The sequence below is a fragment of the Microcaecilia unicolor genome, chromosome 11, assembly GCF_901765095.1.
Source record: "Microcaecilia unicolor chromosome 11, aMicUni1.1, whole genome shotgun sequence".
Taxonomy (NCBI): Eukaryota; Metazoa; Chordata; class Amphibia; order Gymnophiona; family Siphonopidae; genus Microcaecilia; species Microcaecilia unicolor.
In genome coordinates this window covers 16482226-16500588 of record NC_044041.1, presented here as the reverse complement: position 1 = coordinate 16500588, position 18363 = coordinate 16482226, and the positions used below count along the sequence as shown (strand labels likewise).

General features: G+C 45.5%; 1 protein-coding gene across 1 annotated transcript; it reads right to left on the bottom strand.

Moving 5' to 3' along the window:
• Positions 1 to 1476: 1476 nt before the first annotated feature.
• On the bottom strand, positions 1477 to 17520 carry SELENOM (selenoprotein M). The gene is made up of 5 exons (XM_030218803.1): positions 17304 to 17520; positions 12811 to 12846; positions 6107 to 6141; positions 4319 to 4397; positions 1477 to 2867 (listed from the first exon to the last, which is right to left on the bottom strand). The coding sequence occupies exons 1-5, from the start codon at positions 17397 to 17399 to the stop codon at positions 2691 to 2693; spliced, it is 423 nt and encodes a 140-aa protein (XP_030074663.1). The 5' UTR covers positions 17400 to 17520; the 3' UTR covers positions 1477 to 2690.
• Positions 17521 to 18363: the final 843 nt, after the last annotated feature.

The following is an 18363-nucleotide window of genomic DNA, read 5'->3' as shown; positions in this document are numbered from 1 at the left end:
GGTGTTACTCTTGGGGATATTTGGAGGGAGATGTCTTCGCAAGCAGGGAATGATGACGATGGAGCATTTGCAATTGACTGGCTACTATTTTAAGAGTTTGGTTTTCTAGAGCACAATGCTGTTTTCCCATGGTGTAAAAGTTCTCCGATTTTTTTTTTCCTGGGGGTGAAGTGCAGTTCAGCTTTACAATCTTGGACCGCTTTCTTTCTCTAAGATTACAGTGTGATTTTGCAGCTGAAAGAGGTTCGTGCCTTGATACCAAATCCAGAGTGCACTCAAGTCTGCTGGAGATTCATGTGAAGATTTTTCAGGAGTGTGTGTAGGGGATGTGTTATGCCCTCCCTTGGTGGTTGTTATTACCTTTTGTTGAAAAATTTTTTTGGGTGGTTGTGGTGAGGAGTTAACCTACCTGCTGTTGATGTGGCACAGAAGTATAGAGTGAGAGAATGGAGGAGGAGCAGCTGAGAGCTGGGGGTACTGGCATCAGGAGTCCAAAAAAACTAGATTTTCCTGAGGATACAAGAGTACCGTACACTCCCCTGCTTGTGGATGGAGAAACCAAGCCAGTGTGGCAGAAAGCTACATCAGTTGTTTCCGCTGGCACTGTAATCGCACAACATTCTCAGCTGTGCTCTCTGCTAAGTTGCCCTTACGTATTATGTTCTCACCTCTAGAACAAAGCTGTCTCTGGCACAATACAAGTAATAAACGAGACAGATTGAGGTTGTAACTCTACAGCGCCTGGCTTACAGATGAGGTTCATTTCTATTTTTAAGCAGTAAACAAAGAGAGACCAACCCCACTGCCCACACCCTAGGGATGAGCAAGAAGTAATTGGAACATAAGCAATAAAAAAAAAAAAGCAAGCCAACGCAACCTATCATTTTTATTAAGGTTAAATCTCTTGCGCACAAATGCGTACTCTGTTTTTACTTTCCCTTTTTCATTTATTTCTCCTTTTTTGTTGAATACTCAACCCTTTTCGCCTGGTTGTACTTCCTGTAGGCCTCATGCTTGCAACGGTGGGCCTGTTCTGTACATATGGCTATTTTAGTGGATGATATACTCTGTGGCGGACATGCTGTTACCGCTGTTTTTAAATCCGCCTTGCTTTTTGTTTATCTGTACAGACAACCCATTTGGAGATTCTGCCCTGGGTCAGAATTTTATCAGTGGATAAAGATAATAAATTAAACCAATCCATCAGCCTCGGGAAGCAGAGTTATGCTGACAAAAAGCTTCTCCGTGTCTAAACCTGAGCCTGCCCACATGCCATTGATAAAGGTCTACATTTCACATAGATCACCGACATCTGAGCAGCAGTGAGCAGGGATCAGTGTTGCTGAATTTTTTTAGAAACCATCCCTCACTGGAGCTATAAAACATAAACGTATTCAAAAAGGCCCAAGAACTTCACAAGTAAAATGGTTACGCAGAGACGTGTTCACCAAAGTGAAAATGACCATCAGGCAGAGGTTTCTATTAAAGAATCTTTATTAATAACTCCTTCATTCCTATCGCCATCTGTGTCCAACTCCCTTGTCTTCCAGAACTCGTTACATCGGTTCTCAGCCAGAACGTCTTTCAGCTGGGAATGTCATTCTGTTCTTTACGGATGGGGGAGATCACAGTCGGGGTCTGCAGCACCCACAAGCTTCCAAGTCTCTTAACTAGGTCCCGTTTGGGTCTTTTGAAACTATAATTTAATTCTACAACTTTTAAGGTTTTTCTTTTTTTTTTTTTTTAAGTGTTGGGGGAGGGAAAGAGGGCCTAGAGAAGTACGTAGCCCATATTTGGAAGTAAATCGTAAGTTTGAAAAGTAGTGCCAGGTAAACAGATGTGCCTTTAACCTCTTCTGTTTGTTCACATAATCTCACATGCTTTCCCTCTCCCACAATCCCCTTGTAGAGGTATTTCATGCTGGGGGCAATGATTCTGCATGTAAATGGCCAGGGGAGGGTGGGGGGGGATAAAGGACTGCTGTTAGTGCCATGCCTTAGTCTTCTAAGAGAGCTAAGCTCCGATTACTTGTATTTGAATTTAAATTGCTATTTAGCTGAATACCAATAATGTATTCAGGGCACTAATTGGGGGACCAATCGAATATGCTTAATTTGTAGATAAAAGGGAAGTGAAATGGTGGAGCAGGGGCAGAAGCAGTAGGAGAAAGGCTGCTTTCTGCTGTGCTCCATGCCCACCCCTCCCTTCCCTTCCTGGGGGCAAGAGGCTGGATAAAACAGCCCTGCTGCTCTGGAACGTAAAGCAAAATGGTGGAACTTTGTTTCAGTCCATATTCCTACGTATGAAGCCCTGGTCTTTTCCCTGTAAGTTGAGTATGAATCTGGCTCCTTTGGCCTCTCCCCCTAATAGCTGCAGAATATGAAAGAAACTTCAGTGAATCATACCATGAGCTGGGATGTTGCCATGAGTTTCGAACTCATTCTTAACGCTTGATCAAGCTCAGATTCCGTCCGTACATCTTGTCACTTCTTTTGGGACTGCCCTCTCCGTTACCGGGCTACCCTTGGATGATCACCGAGACAGAGTTTAAAAGTGCAAAATGCATACAGAAACCAGCTTTACAATCAATTTTTTTGGGGGGGTTAAATTCTCCTGTGTAACTAATTCAGTTCTAAAAAGTGGAATTGCTTCTGTTCACCACACACTCATTTTTTTTTTTTTTAGACAGTTTATAGATCTTGTTTCCCCTCTTCCACGTGTCCAGTGTCTTTGGTGCCGTCTGCTTTTGCTGGCGCATGGAGGAACTCGGTAGGCACTGCAGCATCGGCGCTTTCCTTCCTATAAAAGCCCAGGTCTTGCAGTAACTGATTGATTTCATCCCGTTTCATCTCTGTCAATGGAATTCTCTAAAAAAAACAAAAAAAGAATAATGAAATGTTCTGAGCTTTGTGTTCCCACAACTAATAAAGCTGAGGACGCCCCTTGAAAGACAGCTGCCCTGGTGCTGAATCACCAGTTTGGTTAATGACATGCAACCCTGCAGCTAGGCACTGGAATGATGTGGTTTGTTGAGGTTGGCTCCTGCTTTGAACCACTGGGCCTAAAGCAGGTATGTCCAACCTCGGCTCTTGCCAGGTCGGGTTTTCAGGATTTCCCCAATGACTATGCATGAGATCTATTTGCATACAGTGGAAGTAAATCATACAAATGGATCTCAAACATATTCATTGGGGAAAACCTAAGTGGACTGTAGCCCTCGAGGACGGAGGTTGGCCAACCCTGGCCTAGATGATCTCGGGACTGCCAGGAGCTGTGAAAGGTCCTTCCTTTCCTTCTCCCCCTAGTCAGCAACTGATTCTGCACTATTTCTAATATCGATGGAGCTGGAAGCTTCTCAACAGCCAGTGTTCATATAACAATTTCCTCTAGCAACTCCTGCTGGGGGAGGCTGGGCTTGCGTTCCTTGTGCAACTGTATTTCTATTCCCTTCTCTAGGGGTCCTTTTACTAAGGTATGCTGTAAAATGGCCTGCGCTGTTGTAGGCGTTTGTATTGGGATGCGTGCAGGCCCATTTTTCGGTAGGCCTGCAAAAACGGCCTTTTTAAAACTTTTTGCCGAAAATGGATGTGCGGCAAAATAAAAATTGGTGTGCGTCCATTTTGTGGCCGAGACCTTACCGCCACCCATTCACTTAGCGGTAAGGTCTCTTGTGTTAACCGGGCGGTAATCGTGTACGTGCGTAGAATGCCGATTACCACCTGGTTTTCGCTGCGCGCCGGAAAATAAAATATATTTTCCGGTGCGCATAGCAGATGCTCTTGAAAAATGAAATTACCGCCCAGGCCACGCGGTAGTCGGGCGGTAACTCTGAACTGACATGCGTTGGGGGCAGTGCAGTGACTTAAGCTGTGACCAGTCTGAGGGGCTGGGACTGTAGGAACAGAGCTCCCCTCTCCCTCTTCCTAAAGCCAGTGTTCTACCCCAATCCCTGCAGTGACTCCTGTTAGGAGAGGCTGGAACCCCAAAATATATGCATTCTCCCATAATGGCTGTTCCTACTCCATTCCCTATTCTAGTGCTTCTTTCAACCCAGTCTATCCCATGCTTAGGATATATCCAATTAATTTGCGTGAGATGATTTGCATACCACAAAGGCAGTGGTACGCAAATTATCCACAATGACTATGCATATCCCGAAAACTTGACTAGCTGGGTGTAGCCCCGAGACCTGCATTAAAAAAAACCCCACTGCCCTACTGCAATAAGTAAGAAGCAAAGCCGATCATGCCATTACGTCTACACAAGAAATAGTAAATGTGCTCTTTTTCAACCCGTAGTGTCTCAGGAAATCCCTTACCTCCAGTTCTTTATATTTAGCATTTAAAAGGATGAGTTCAGGGTCCGCTCCAGCGATGTGCTTCATCACTAAATTATGGCTGAAGGGACGCAGTTAAGGGAGTGTCCGACTGCAACCTTGAAGAGAGCCCAAAGCCTACCTTCCCCTCAATGCTACGCAACCCAGAAGCAAGAGCAGAGTCTCAAATTATGACAGCCTCAAGTTTGGCCCTGCAGACAGCAGTTCCTCACTTTTCCTAAGCAGGCGTAGCAGTCTCTAAATATACCTTCACTTCCTTCATCAGATGAAAAATGGAAAACAGCCATTACAAGGTGAGGATCAGATTACATAAGATAAACCCCAACCCTGCACTTCCGAGGAAGAGCCTGCAGGCTTTTGCAATACAGGGGGTGTCTGTAAGCCATATAAATAACACCCCCCCCCCCCCCAATTTCTGACGTCCAAAAAGATTCTAAGTGCTCATTCTCACAGCTGCTTGTAAGTTTGGGGACCCCAAGTTTTTCTGAGTTTTCCATTATAACCATGATGTACCTGTTGGCCAAGAAAAGGAGAGAATTCTCAAGATGCTGATGGTTAATACCATGGAAGTCATCAACCTCTATCTCTTCAATTATACACTCAGCTGTTAACTGAAATAATTTATAGTTTATTGTGATTTAATAAATGCTTTTTCTCAGTGTGATAAGGCGAAACAGCCGCCTAGTACTACAGCACTGGTTTTTCATGGTGGTACTTTGCAGGCTCTTCTCTTATTACATTGTGAAGCTATTATTTTGCATTAGGAAGCCAGGGGCCAACTTAGCACATGGCTCTAATGCAAGCTCACTGCAACCGCCTCTCTCGTGATTCACCCCACCCTCACTGTATACCTCCAGTGGAGTGGAGGAGTAGCCTAGTGGTTAGTGCAGGGGACTGGGGAACTGGGTTCAATTCCCACCGCAGCTCCTCGTGACTCTGAACAAGTCACTTAACTTTCCATTGCCCCAGGTACAAATAAGGACCTGTATATGCTATGTAAACCGCTTTCAGTGTAGTTACAAAAACCACTGAAAGGCAGCATATCAAGTCCCATGTCCCTTTCCCTAGTTGAGATTCTAAATGGAATGTTTCTACTATTTGTACATTTTACATGGAATGTTGCTAGTGGAGGAGTAGCCTACTGGTTAGTGCAGCAGACTTTGATCCTGGGGAACTGGGTTCAATTCCCACTGCAGCTCCTTGTGACTCTGGGCAAGTCACTTAACCCTCCATTGCCCCTTTGATCCTGGGGAACTGGGTTCAATTCCCACTGCAGCTCCTTGTGACTCTGGGCAAGTCACTTAACCCTCCATTGCCCCTTTGATCCTGGGGAACTGGGTTCAATTCCCACTGCAGCTCCTTGCGACCTTGGGCAAGTCACTTAACCCTCCATTGCCCCTTTGATCCTGGGGAACTGGGTTCAATTCCCACTGCAGCTCCTTGCGACCTTGGGCAAGTCACTTAACCCTCCATTGCCCCTTTGATCCTGGGGAACTGGGTTCAATTCCCACTGCAGCTCCTTGTGACTCTGGGCAAGTCACTTAACCCTCCATTGCCCCAGGTACAAATAAGTACCTGTATCTAATATGTAAACCACTTTGAATGTAGTTACAAAAAAAAAAAAACCCCACAGAAAGGCAGTATATCAAGCCCCATTCCCCCATACCATCTGGACCATCTGACATATTTCTTCATAGATAACCCCCAAAACATGCCCTCCACAAATTTAGCCCACTACAGTTAAAACACTGGCCTATTATAAAAGGATACTAAAGAGGGAGGTCTTCCATGACAAAGGCCTTCACCTGTGGGGGAGAAAGCAAAATATGTTAACAAGAAGGTTACAGTAAAGAGACAGCAAAGCCTCTGGTGTGACCTCTGGCACATGAGTGGGTGAGGAACAGGTTTTCATAATCCTAAAACTACTGTAACATTACAATTTTACAGACTTTCCAAGGGACTAGATGGGAATCAGAAACAATACCTCGCATCTGCATGACCGAGGCAGGTGCTATTAGAGATCAGGGGTGGGTAACCTGTGACCCATGAGACCATAGGATGTAAAAGGTTGTTAACCAGAGTTTTGATTAGTCTAATTATTGTATTTCACAAATATTTTCCGAATAGCCACTGTAGCTGTTTGTTTCTGTCACTTTTAGTTACATTTTTACTTATTAATTTATCTAGCATAGAAAGTTTGTAGAACTCTGCATTTCTGGTTCTGACATTCAGGTACCCAGTGTACCTGAATGTAACTCACCTTGAGCTACTCCTGAAAAGGTGTGAGCAAAAATAACGTTGCAGACTGCTACAGGTAGTACTGACATTCATGCAGCCCTCTGTGTATAAAGGTTGCCCTTCCTGTTGGAGGCAGTGCATGCAAACCTCTCTCATGAATATTCATTGTGGGTATCCTGAAAACCTGTGTAGCTGGGGTGCCTCCAGGATCAGGTTTGGGAACCACTGGGTTAGTGTCTAAACGTGCTACCTGCCACTGTCATTTTTGTTAGACATTCACGATACACCTTTGAAAGTTTTTTTTAACTGGTTAGGGTGAGTCCAAGGCTATCTTTGCCTCTACCATCGTATTTCTATAGCAATATTGAATGTATGCACTGATCCACAGTGCTGATAAATATTCAGGTCCGTTATGCCTCTGCTCTAAAGCACTTACAATCAAAGTGGGTGTCTGAGGCAATGGATGATAGCGACCTGACCGAGGAGGCTCTGGGAGAAGCATAACTGAACGCTGGCTTCCCTGGTTCTCCGCCCATTTTTCTAACCACTGGACTAGTGGTTCCCAAACCTGGTTTTGAAGGCACCCCAGCCAGTCAGGTTTTCAGGATGTCCAGAATGAATATCCATGAGAGATTTGCATGTAGTGGAGGAAGTGCATGCAAATATCTCTCACGAATATTCAGTGTGGATATCCTGAAAACCTAACTGGCATGGGATACTCCAGGACTGAACTTGGGAATAACTGCACTAGACCATTTCCTCTCCCAAAGCCGTGTCAGGTGTTTTCCCTGTCCCGGGTAGATAAAATAAATTAAGTTCTCACTACTAATTGGCTCCCACTTAAAGAACGCATTGCATTCAAAATGTGCACCCTGGTTCACAAAATCATTCACGGCGAGGGCCCTAGTCTACATGACAGACCTACCAACCAGGAACACAAAAAGGTCAGCACGCCCATTCCTGAATCTCCACTATCCCAGCCGCAAAGGACTAAAATACAAATCAACATATGCATCCAGCTTCTTCTACATAAGCACGCAATTATGGAATGCGCTACCAAACATCACGAAAGCAACACCTGAACTAGCAAACTTCCGGAAATCAATGAAAACCTATCTGTTCAAAAAAGCATACCACAATGATCCAGCCTAAACACCAGACAACAACGAAACCTTTTCCAGGACTGACCAAAACTGAACTCTTTATACTTGACTGCTTAATTTACTCTGTCACTTATGACCCGTAATGCAACACCACTCTGCATTTCTCACTCTGGCAATGGCGATCGCTATTATGGCATCATGTAAGCCACATTGCGCCTGCAAATAGGTGGGAAAATGTGGGATACAAATGCAATAAATAAAAATAAATGAGAACTGAACCTTGTATGTCTTTTCCCCCTATTAAACTGTGTGCATCCCCCCCCCCCCCCAGGAGTGTATACAAGGATAAATTACTTTCAAAATTGCTTTTTCCATTTTTTGACCCAGTGGGGACAAGATCTGCCATGCACAGAACCAGTAAAGGTCTTTCTGTCTGATCCTCTGTTTGCTCAGCTCTTGAGTTTTAAGACATTTTTTTGCTAAAGGAAAAGCTGTTTTTTCCTTTTTGTTGTTTGACTGCCGAATAAATCTATTAGATAGAACTTGAGTTCTGTGTCACTCTCTTAACCTTGGTCTTCAGTGTCAGTCGTACATGCCAGTTTGTAATTTAAGTTTATTGAATTCTTTTTTTTTCCATTCCAAACTTTATTAAGGAATTTTTGAAAGGTATACAGAACCCATAGAGCAGAATATAAAAGAAAGAAAAAAAAACAAAACACTCCCATACCTACAATGAGATAACAAGTCTACAAACCAGTATCTACACATAGCCATCCACAAGTTCAAACGTTTCTGTAATGCAACACTGCTTAGGAGAATAACCCCTTGAACAAAAAAGAGATGTCCCAGTCAGGAAGAAGAATCCAACTCGTACCAAGTACTAGAAGATTCCCATTGCTTTTCAAAAACTGCCAGACAGCTAGGATGTACAGAAGTCGGTTTACCGAGACGAGAAGCTTGCCACAGCTTCCGTTTGATTTGCAGCAAATTAGGAAGGGTTGCTGTTGACCAAAGTCTTGCTACTTCTCTACGCATAACTGCTACACATACTGTCGACACCTTGAACTGGGGCTCTGAGAGAGCAGGAGGTTGCCAATTCAAGAAAAACACCTTCAGGACCGAAGGAACCAAGACCTGTAGCACCTCTGATAGCAACTGAGAACACGTTGTCCAAAAGGTTTGACGGATACTTCCACCACAATGAAAATACGTATCCCTACCCCCCACAGTCCCTCCAGCAAAGGGCAGAGCATGTCAGGGAAACCAAAGACAGATGAGTAGGATACGTACCACATTTTGAGACTTTGTTCGGTTAAGTTAGATGATAGAGAATTCTTAATGAATGGTCCGCTATACATGAGAATATTCTTATCTGATAAAGATGCTCCTTGTTCTCTCCCATTTCCGCATAGGTGAAGCCCCAAACAAAAGAATGTCCTCAAAAGACACGGCAAACAATCTTCAGGGCCCCACCACCACCAATCCAACCCACTGCTGCTGCCACACCCCCCCTCAGCAGCCATTGAGAAAAATTGGGTCAGCCATGGGTTCTTCCTTCCTGCTGCATCCCGCCTCCTGTGAAGTAACTTCCTGTTTCTACATAGGCTGGATGCAGCGAAGGACCAGTGGCTGGTAGTCTCTTGATCACCAACACTGAGCTCTCCTTGGAGGCCAGGCCTGAGCAATCCTACCACACTTCCCCCCCCCCTCCCCCCAAGCGGCCCTGGTACCCACTCTTGAACTGGTAGAGATTGCACTAAGTGATTTATCTGAGGTGTATTGCGATTGATAAAATTAAAAGAACTCCCATAATTGGGCAGGTTCAGTAACCAAGTCCCCATTCAAATCTCTTAAAGAAGATATGTAGGATAACAATTTTTAGCCTCAAGTTGGTGCACTAATAATGCACTGGCCTTATTACCTTCCTGAAAAAACACTACGAATAATACTTTAAAAATCAATTAAATAAAACACAACAAATTCTGATCCACAGAAAGGTCAACAATCTACGATGGTGTTCTCACCCAGTCCTCAGAGCACTCTCGGCCAGTTGGATTTGCATGAGATAGATTTGCATACGAAGGAGGCAGTGTATGCAGATTTCATGCATTGTGTATATCCTGAAAGCCCAACTGGCTGGGGGTGTCCTGAGGACCAAGCTTAGAACCCCTGATCTAGGGAACAGGAATTGGAAACAGACCTGGAAAAGAAAACACTCATCCAATTTAAGGCTCTAAGGCAGGGTGAGCAACATCAGTCCTTGAGGGCTACAACCCAGTCGGAGTTTCAGGATTTCCTCAACGAATATGCTTTCATTGTATGGAAATAGATCTCATGCATATTTGTTGGGGAAATCCTGAAAACCCGACTGGGTTATGGCTATGGGCGTAGCCAGAAGTCCATTTTTTTGAGGGTTCGCAAAAGTGGACTGGGGGGTCCTGATATTCCTAACCTCCCCCCCCCCCCACAACTGCAGCCATCCACTGCAATAAAATATTTCCTGGCAAGGATGCCCCACCAGCCAAAGACGACTCCTGCCTGGGTCACAACTGCAGCAGCACTTAATTCGGCAGACACACTTTGGCCGCTAATGCTGGCTCTCCCAAGTTTGCTCAGACCTGAACTGAGCATTAGCGGCCAAAGTGCCACGGCTGAATTAATTGCTGCTGTAGGCGTGACTCATATAAACATAGTAGATGATGACAGATAAAGACCTGCATGGTCCATCCAGTCTTCCCAAGATAAACTCACTATATAAGGCAGGGGTGTAGCCAGACTTCGGCGGGAGGGGGATCCAGAGCCCTAGGTGAGGGGGCACAGTTTAGCCCTCCGGCGCCACTGACCCCTCCCCCCCCGCGCCACCACCAACTTTGACCCGCCCCCTGCTGACGACCCTCTCGACCCCCACCGCCACCCACCTTTGCTGGCAGGGGACCCCAACCCCCGCCAGCTGAGGTCCTCTTCTTCCGGTGCAAGGCTTCGTTCTGTTTCTGTGAGTCTGACGTCCTGCAGGAAGAAGAGGACCTCGGCTGGCGGGGGTTGGGTCCAACGCTAGCAAAGGTAGGCGACGGTAACTGCGGGTTGGCGGCGGGAGAGGGGGGTTGAGAGGGTCATCGGCAGGGGGTTCAGGCCCTCATGGCCCCACGTAGCTACGCCACTGATATAAGGTATGATGTGATACTTCATATGTATACCTGATCTTGATTTGTCCTTGCCATTTTCAGGGCATAGACCATAGAAGTCTACAAGGCCAGGTTCTGAAGCTAAATCTGTCCAGCCACGATCAGGGCACAGATTGTAGAAGTCTGCCAAGCGCTGGTTTTGCTTCCCAATTACCAGTTTGTCACCTAATCTCTGCTAAGCTTCTTTGGATAAATTCCTTCTAAACAGGATTCCTTTGTGTTTATCCCACGCATTTTTCAACTCTGTTACCGTTTTCATCTCCACTACCTCCCGAGGCAGGGCATTCCAGGTATCTACCATCCTCTCGGTGAAAAAATACTTCTTGACAATTATTCCCGAGTTGGCCCCCCTTTCAATCTCAATTCACGTCCTGTTCTACCACCTTCCCATCTCCGGAAAAGGTTCGTTTGCGGATTAATACCTTTCAAATAGTTGAACATCTGTATCATATCACCCCTGTTTCTCCTTTCCTCCAGGGTATACATGTTCAGGTCACCAAGTTTCGCCCATTTTTGTCGCTTTTCTTTGAGTCGCTTCCAGTCTTTTTACATCCTTAGCAAGATATGGTTTCCAAAACTGAACACAATACTCCAGATGTCGTCTTCGGCTAGCAGGGCCAGCCAAGAAAGCAAAAGGGTGAAGGTGAGGGGGCCCAAGCCCCCCCCCCCCCATGACTACGTCACTGGTTCTGGCCCTCAAAGACTGACAAAAAGGAAGTGAAATGGTGGAGAAGAGCAGAAGCAGCAAGAGAGGGGTTGGATTAAAAAAAAACCCTGCTGCTCTAGCGTGTAAAGCAAAATGGTGGAACTTTGTTTCAGTCCATACTCCCAGAAATGAAGCCCTGGCCTTTTCCCTGTAAGTTGAGTATAAATCTGGCTCCCAGGGCCTCTCCCCCTAATAGCTTCAGAGTGTGAAAGAAACTTTGGTGAATCGTACCATGAGGTGGGGACGTCGTCATAAGTTTACAAACTCATTCATAAGCTTGATGAAGCTCAAGCACCGATGTCCGATTCTCAGAACCAGTCTCTACACCTGTGGCTTCTTAATGCCAATGTTCTCTAGAGTGGGCTTCACTGGCGGGTTCAGAGCCTGACATTACCCCACCCCTGCTCTAAGGGGCCCTTTTACTAAGCTGCATTATTTATTTATTTATTAGGAAGGAATTCACTCAAGGTAAATGCAGACTTCAGTCACTATTCTATAATCGAAAGCATACATGTACTTTTCCTTATAGAACAGCCACTTAGCGCATACTTTCCTGGTACCTAAATGTGGGCACCCTACACAGAATTTACCCCAGTGTCCTATGTTTAATCAGACTCGATATACCACCTTTTCTGGTGCCCACAGCTCATTTCCCATCTTCCACTCCGGAGGCCATCTTGAACCCCAGGACGGTGTTTCTAAACTAGGCCTCAAGTATCTGACACGCATCATATGCACCAAACTGCTTACTAGACACTACTTGAACTGAACAAAGGTATTTTATAACTTTGTTGCAGGGGAAAACAATGACACCAAAGAGAATGTTATAAGAAACTGAAGACAAAGTTGTGCTTCCATGCTGTTGCCAGAGAATGTGGTAAAGGCGGTTAGCTTAGCAGAGTTTAAAAAAAAAAGGTTTGGACGGCTTCCTAAAGGAAAAGTCTATACACCATTATTAAATTGGACTTGGGGAAAATCCACTATTTCTGGGATAAGCAGTATAAAATGTTTTGTACTTTTTTTGGATCTTGCAAGATATTTATGACCTGGACTGGCCAGTGTTAGAAACAGGATGCTGGGCTTGATGGACCTTTGGTCTGTCCCAGTATGTTAATACTTATGTAATTCTCTGAACATGGAGATGTGAGGCCAGGTACAGAACACTCCCCCCGCCCCCGTTCTACCCCCAGCAATAGATTCCTGGCTGCAAAAAGACCTGGAGGCAGTGGAAAAGTTTATACATACCTCTTTGAGACGATTTAACTGTCATCCACCACATGACTGTCAACAGAACACAAAAAAAAACACAAGTTAAGCATGTAAGAGAAACTTCAGAATAAAAGCTGATTACACATATATACAATTGGGACACATTTATATACAAAGATACTCTCCCAGCTTCATACATACATCATGCACACTTCCCCAGTCCTCAATATGGGAGGGGACAGAGGTGCTCTCTGCCTCTGCTGACTTCTGTTCTCACTCTGGCTTTTATCAAAGTGTCGCTCAGAAGCACATAACAGTTTTCCAGTGATCTGAGTGGCACTTCAGAAACAGCACTACAGGGAACCCACAGCATCCAATCTGGAATAGTCGTGGGTTTTGACTGCCAGCCTGCTCCAAGTCAAAACTGGGACTTCTGAACAGAATTTGGTTTTCCAGGAATAAGAGGTAAAGAGGCTCCAAACCCAGAGTTATCTTAGTAGAAGCAAGAGCCATGATAATTTATTTTTGTTACATTTGTACCCCGCGCTTTCCCACTCATGGCAGGCTCAGTGCAGCTTACATGGGGCAATGGAGGGTTAAGTGACTTGCCCAGAGTCACAAGGAGCTGCCTGTGCCTGAAGTGGGAATCAAACTCAGTTCCCCAGGACCACAGTCCACCACCCTAACCATTAGGCCACTCCTCCACTGTTGCTACTATTTGAGATTCTACATGGAATGTTGCTATTCCACTAGCAACATTCCATGTAGAAGTCGGCCCTTGCAGATCACCAATGTGGCCACGCAGGCTTCTGCTTCTGTGAGTCTGACGTCCTGCACGTACGTGCAGGACGTCAGACTCACAGAAACAGAAGCCTGCGCAGCCTTCTACATGGAATGTTGCTAGTGGAATAGCAACATTCCATGTAGAATCTCCAACAGTAGCAACATTCCATGTAGAATCTCAAATAGTATCTATTTTATTTTTGTTACATTTGTACCCCGCGCTTTCCCACTCATGGCAGGCTCAATGCGGCTTACTTGGAGCAATGGAGGGTTAAGTGACTTGCCCAGAGTCACAAGGAGCTGCCTGTGCCTAAAGTGGGAATCGAACTCAGTTCCTCAGTTCCCCAGGACCAAAGTCCACCACCCTAACCACTAGGCCACTCCTAAAGCTGGTCCCTTTCATACTCATGTCATACTTTTCTAGGGCAGTGCTGATAGGATAGAATAGTACAAAAATGATGGAAAAGACCAGCAGACCGTCTGGTCTGCCCTGCTATTCCCATCCACCCTATTAAGGCTATACCCCAGCTTCCAGCCACAGAGAAATATTGGAAATATTGCTTCTCATGCACACCAGTCTTCTCTCTCGTTTGTTTCCTGCGCTCTCGGACAGATGAGCATACAAAATTCACCTCTTAGCTCACACCTAGCCCCTTCCGAAGTCTAACTACAAAGCTTTGAAATTATCTAAACAGGTACCCATACTAGTGTGGCTACTTCCTGAGCAGCTGGCCACCTAGATCTCTGCATAACCTGCCAGACAAAATCCTGAGTGCTGTAGAACGAGTAGAAGTAACTCGATTTTTCACTCGTTCCAAAAGTACAAAGATTAGGAGACACTCGAAACAAATAGGAGGAAATATATTTTTCACTCAACGAATAGTTCAGCTCTGGAACTCGTCGGAGGAGGATGTGGTAACAGCAGTTAGTGTATCTGGTTTTAAAAAAGGTTTGAACAAATTCCTGGAGGACGAGTTCATAGCCTGCTATTGAGATAGACATGGGAAGCAACTGCTTGCCCTGGGATTTGTAGCGTGGAATGTTGCTACTCTTTGAGATTCCGCGTGGAATCTTGTCACTCTTTAGGATTCCAGAATCTTGCAGTTCTTTGGGGTTCCACATGGAATGTTGCTACTCTTTGAGATTCTGCATGGAATCTTGTCACTCTTTAGGATTCCAGAATCTTGCTATTCTTTGGGGTTCTACATGGAATGTTGCCACGATTTGGGTTTCTGCCAGGTACTTGTGACCTGGCTTGGCCACTGTTTGGCAAACAGGATACTGGAGTAGATGGACCATTGGTCTGACCCAGTATGGCCACTCTTATGTTCTTATGACAGCCTGAGCTACCTGCATACTGGTCAGAGCTGCTTTTAGCCTGAACTGGTCTGAGTAAACACATCCGAGACCAGGTAGGCGTGTTTTAGCCTCTAGAATGCAACCTGGCAAGTCAGCTCAGGTCTCCCTCACACAGGTGGCCTGCAGGGGGTGAGAAGAGACACAGCACTGAGGTATGTGCAGAGACTCACTGTCAGCGTCATTTGCATAAAAGTCAGTAGAGACAGAAAACCAGGGCCATGTGTGAAAAACCACAGTCACTCCTCTTGGAGTTTTTCTCCAGGATCTTCCATCCTGGACCTTCCTGAGCATCCGGGAATGCCATGTGTCTCGCCAGCATTTGATCGTTTTTACTGTTTATTGACACACATTTAGTATAGAAGTGAAATCCAAACAAGATTTAGGGAATGAGAAGGCTGCTGGTGGCAAATTACTAAGGCTGGGTATAGGATGCATCAGAATGTTGCAGCCATTGAAGTGTGGCTGCCACTCGTAGGGCATCTGTAGCCCGTTTAGTGGAGCCGCCGCAACCAGCCACCCAACCTTAGTGAACACAATGGGGCCCTTTAAGTAAGGCGCGCAGACGCCTACGCGTGCCCAACGTGCGTCAATTTGAGTTGCCGCCCGGCTACCACGTGGCCCTTGCGTAATTTCATTTATGATGCGCGTCCGCTACGCACCCCGGAAAATATTTTTCTTTTCTGGCGCACAGGTGGTAATCGGCATTGTACACGTGTAGACCATTACCGCCCGGTTACCGCTGAGACCTTACCGCTAGGTCAATGGCTGGCAGTAAGGTCTCGGACCCTTAATTGAATGCGCAGCAAGTTTCACACTTTGCCGCATGTCCATTTTCAGCAAAAATGTTTAAAAAGGCATTTTTTTTACAGGCGCGCTGAAAAATGATTCTGCGTGCGCCCAAAACACGCGTCTACAGTACCGCAGGCCATTTTTTTCAGTGCGCCTTTGTAAAAGGTCCCCTCAGTGCTGGGATGTGGGGGACAATTGCTGTACTCCTCCCCCTCTCCACACAAACTCTCGCACACAAATAAAAAAAAAAAGACAGACCTCTCTCTATAAAATAAATGGCACAGCTCACAAACAGGCCGATCAGATAGCTATAAAATGATCACGCAACAAATCTGTGGCGTGATAAACATTCTTTACAAATCATGACCTAATTATGGTGTCATTTACAGCTGGTCAACATGGGGGTTTTTCCCTATAAGAACAGAACAAAATTTCTGAAACAAAGGGAACACCGGTTGCTTGACATGTTTCCTGAAAACCAATGGGTCACTTGGTGAACTGAAGAAATTTATCTGCAAAATCAATATTACCGGTGACTTCAAACACCACCTCGGTAGCTGTCGACCCTGAAGCGCAGAAACTATGGTGTCACTGACCAAGTTGAAGATCTGGAATTAAGTCAGGGGGCCAACCCGGACACTCAATCCACACCTGCTCCTAAAACAAATAACTTAAATCTGGCACACTTCTGTTTGCTGTCTGATTTTGAGTATAACATTCTTAGTGTTCAAATTTATTCTTTTCATTTTGTTCATGTGACGCTTTCAAGTACCTTTATGTGAAGGCTGCAAAGAACATTTATCTTTTTAAAAGAGAATAGCTCCATTTCCAAAAGGCTCAGAGCAGCACTGCTGAGAGCATTTCTTGGAGTAGCGAAAATGCCCCAAAAAATTGTTATTTCATGACGCTAACATAGGACTCCTTTTACTAAGGTGCGCTAATGGATTTAGCACATGCTAATTGCTAAGAAACCCATTTTATTCTTACTGGCATTTGCATACAAGTAAACAAACGCTTTCCAGGCAATAATTTTATTAAAAAAAGCTCTTTTCTGTGTGCAAAATAGCTTCCTGTAATTCCCCCCTAAATAGTGTCTGTCTAAGAGTATTTTTTTTTTTTTGCAACTTCTAGGCATTAGTCCTTCTGCAGTATGGGAACCAACTTTTCAAAATTATTGGGGGTGCTAAACCCAGTGGAAATAACCCCTCCCTGGACACATACAAGGAATTTTCTCAATATTGGGGGTGCCTCAAGCACCCTCAGAGTCGGCTCCTAGGCTCCGCAGAACGGTGGGCCACAGCCTTAGGGGCTGGAAGGTATGTTTGCTTTTGCTGTAGGCCGGAGGGAGATTCCCTGCAAGGCTTTGAAACGTGCACATTTGAATCAGATTTCTCCCTTCAGCTCTAGAGACTCTAATCCCTCCTCCTCATCCCATTCTAGTCTGCAGTCAGACATTTTACAGTGCATTTCACAATCTGGAGCTCCCTAAATCCAGGCATCAGAACATAAAAGCATCCTAGCAGGCAGAGAGGAAAGGAAAGCCTGTTTGCTGCAGAGAATCAATCAGCAATTGGGAACCGGGACTCGGGGCCACTCACCTCCACCTTGCCCTGGCTCAGACCCTCCAGCTTCTTCCAGTCAATGTCAAAGGCCAGCAGGGGCTGGAAGAGCCCCAGCAGCAAAAGGAACCACATGGGGGAACCGACAGGAGCTGCTGAGCTTCTCCGATCGCCAGCAGAGAGGAGGAGGAGGAAGTGATGAAGCTGCAGCAGCTGGGAAAGTTTGCTCCGTCTTGTGCCACGTCAGATAAAAAGCTGAGGAGAGTCATCTCCGGAGGGAGGGACTGTAATCCGAGACCTGGGACTGTAGCTGGCTCCCCTCAGGCACTCCTCTCTCCTGGGGCAGGAGGAGGAGGAGGAGGCGGCATGCCCCCCAGCATCAAAGAAGGGCCAGCTAAAGATTTAATTTACATAGACATCATATGAAGAATGCAAGTGCCAACCAGGATGTCACCTCTGTGGGGCAGCACTTTGCAAAACCAGAACATTGTAATAATGATTTTATGGTAAGAATACTAACAGGACAATCCTGGAACATAAGGTCTTTGAAGTAAAAACGATTACATATTTTGATACCTGCCAGACTAAGCCGCAGCAAAAAGTGGCCTGCGGCAGTGCGATCGCGTCTTTTGGGCGCACACCAGGCCAGTTTTTGCCAAGTCCGGGAAAAAGGGCCTTTTTTAAGGGGCCAGAAAATGGACGTGCAGCAAAATAAAAAACAACGCATGTCCGTTTTCGACCCGAGACCTCACCACCACCCACTGACTTAGCGGTAAGGTCTCACGTGCTTCTACCCTACAGATTCAGTAGCGGAAGCAGATGCCTGTACCAATGAGACAGAGAGAGCAGTTGACTGATATGAATGTGGCTTAATGGATTTCCATGTCACATGTGTGCCCACCGTTCCCCACAGTACCCACCCAGCCTCTGTGCGGCAATGGAGAATTCCATCCTATGAAGATCCTGGACAGATCTATGTTTCTGGCATAGCAATTTTACAAGCACCGGCCATGTACAACTCTGCTGTACAAGCTGATAAAATTTCTTTCTGAAAATCATTCACCCTTCACAAGACATATATTTACCCACACTGAGCAAG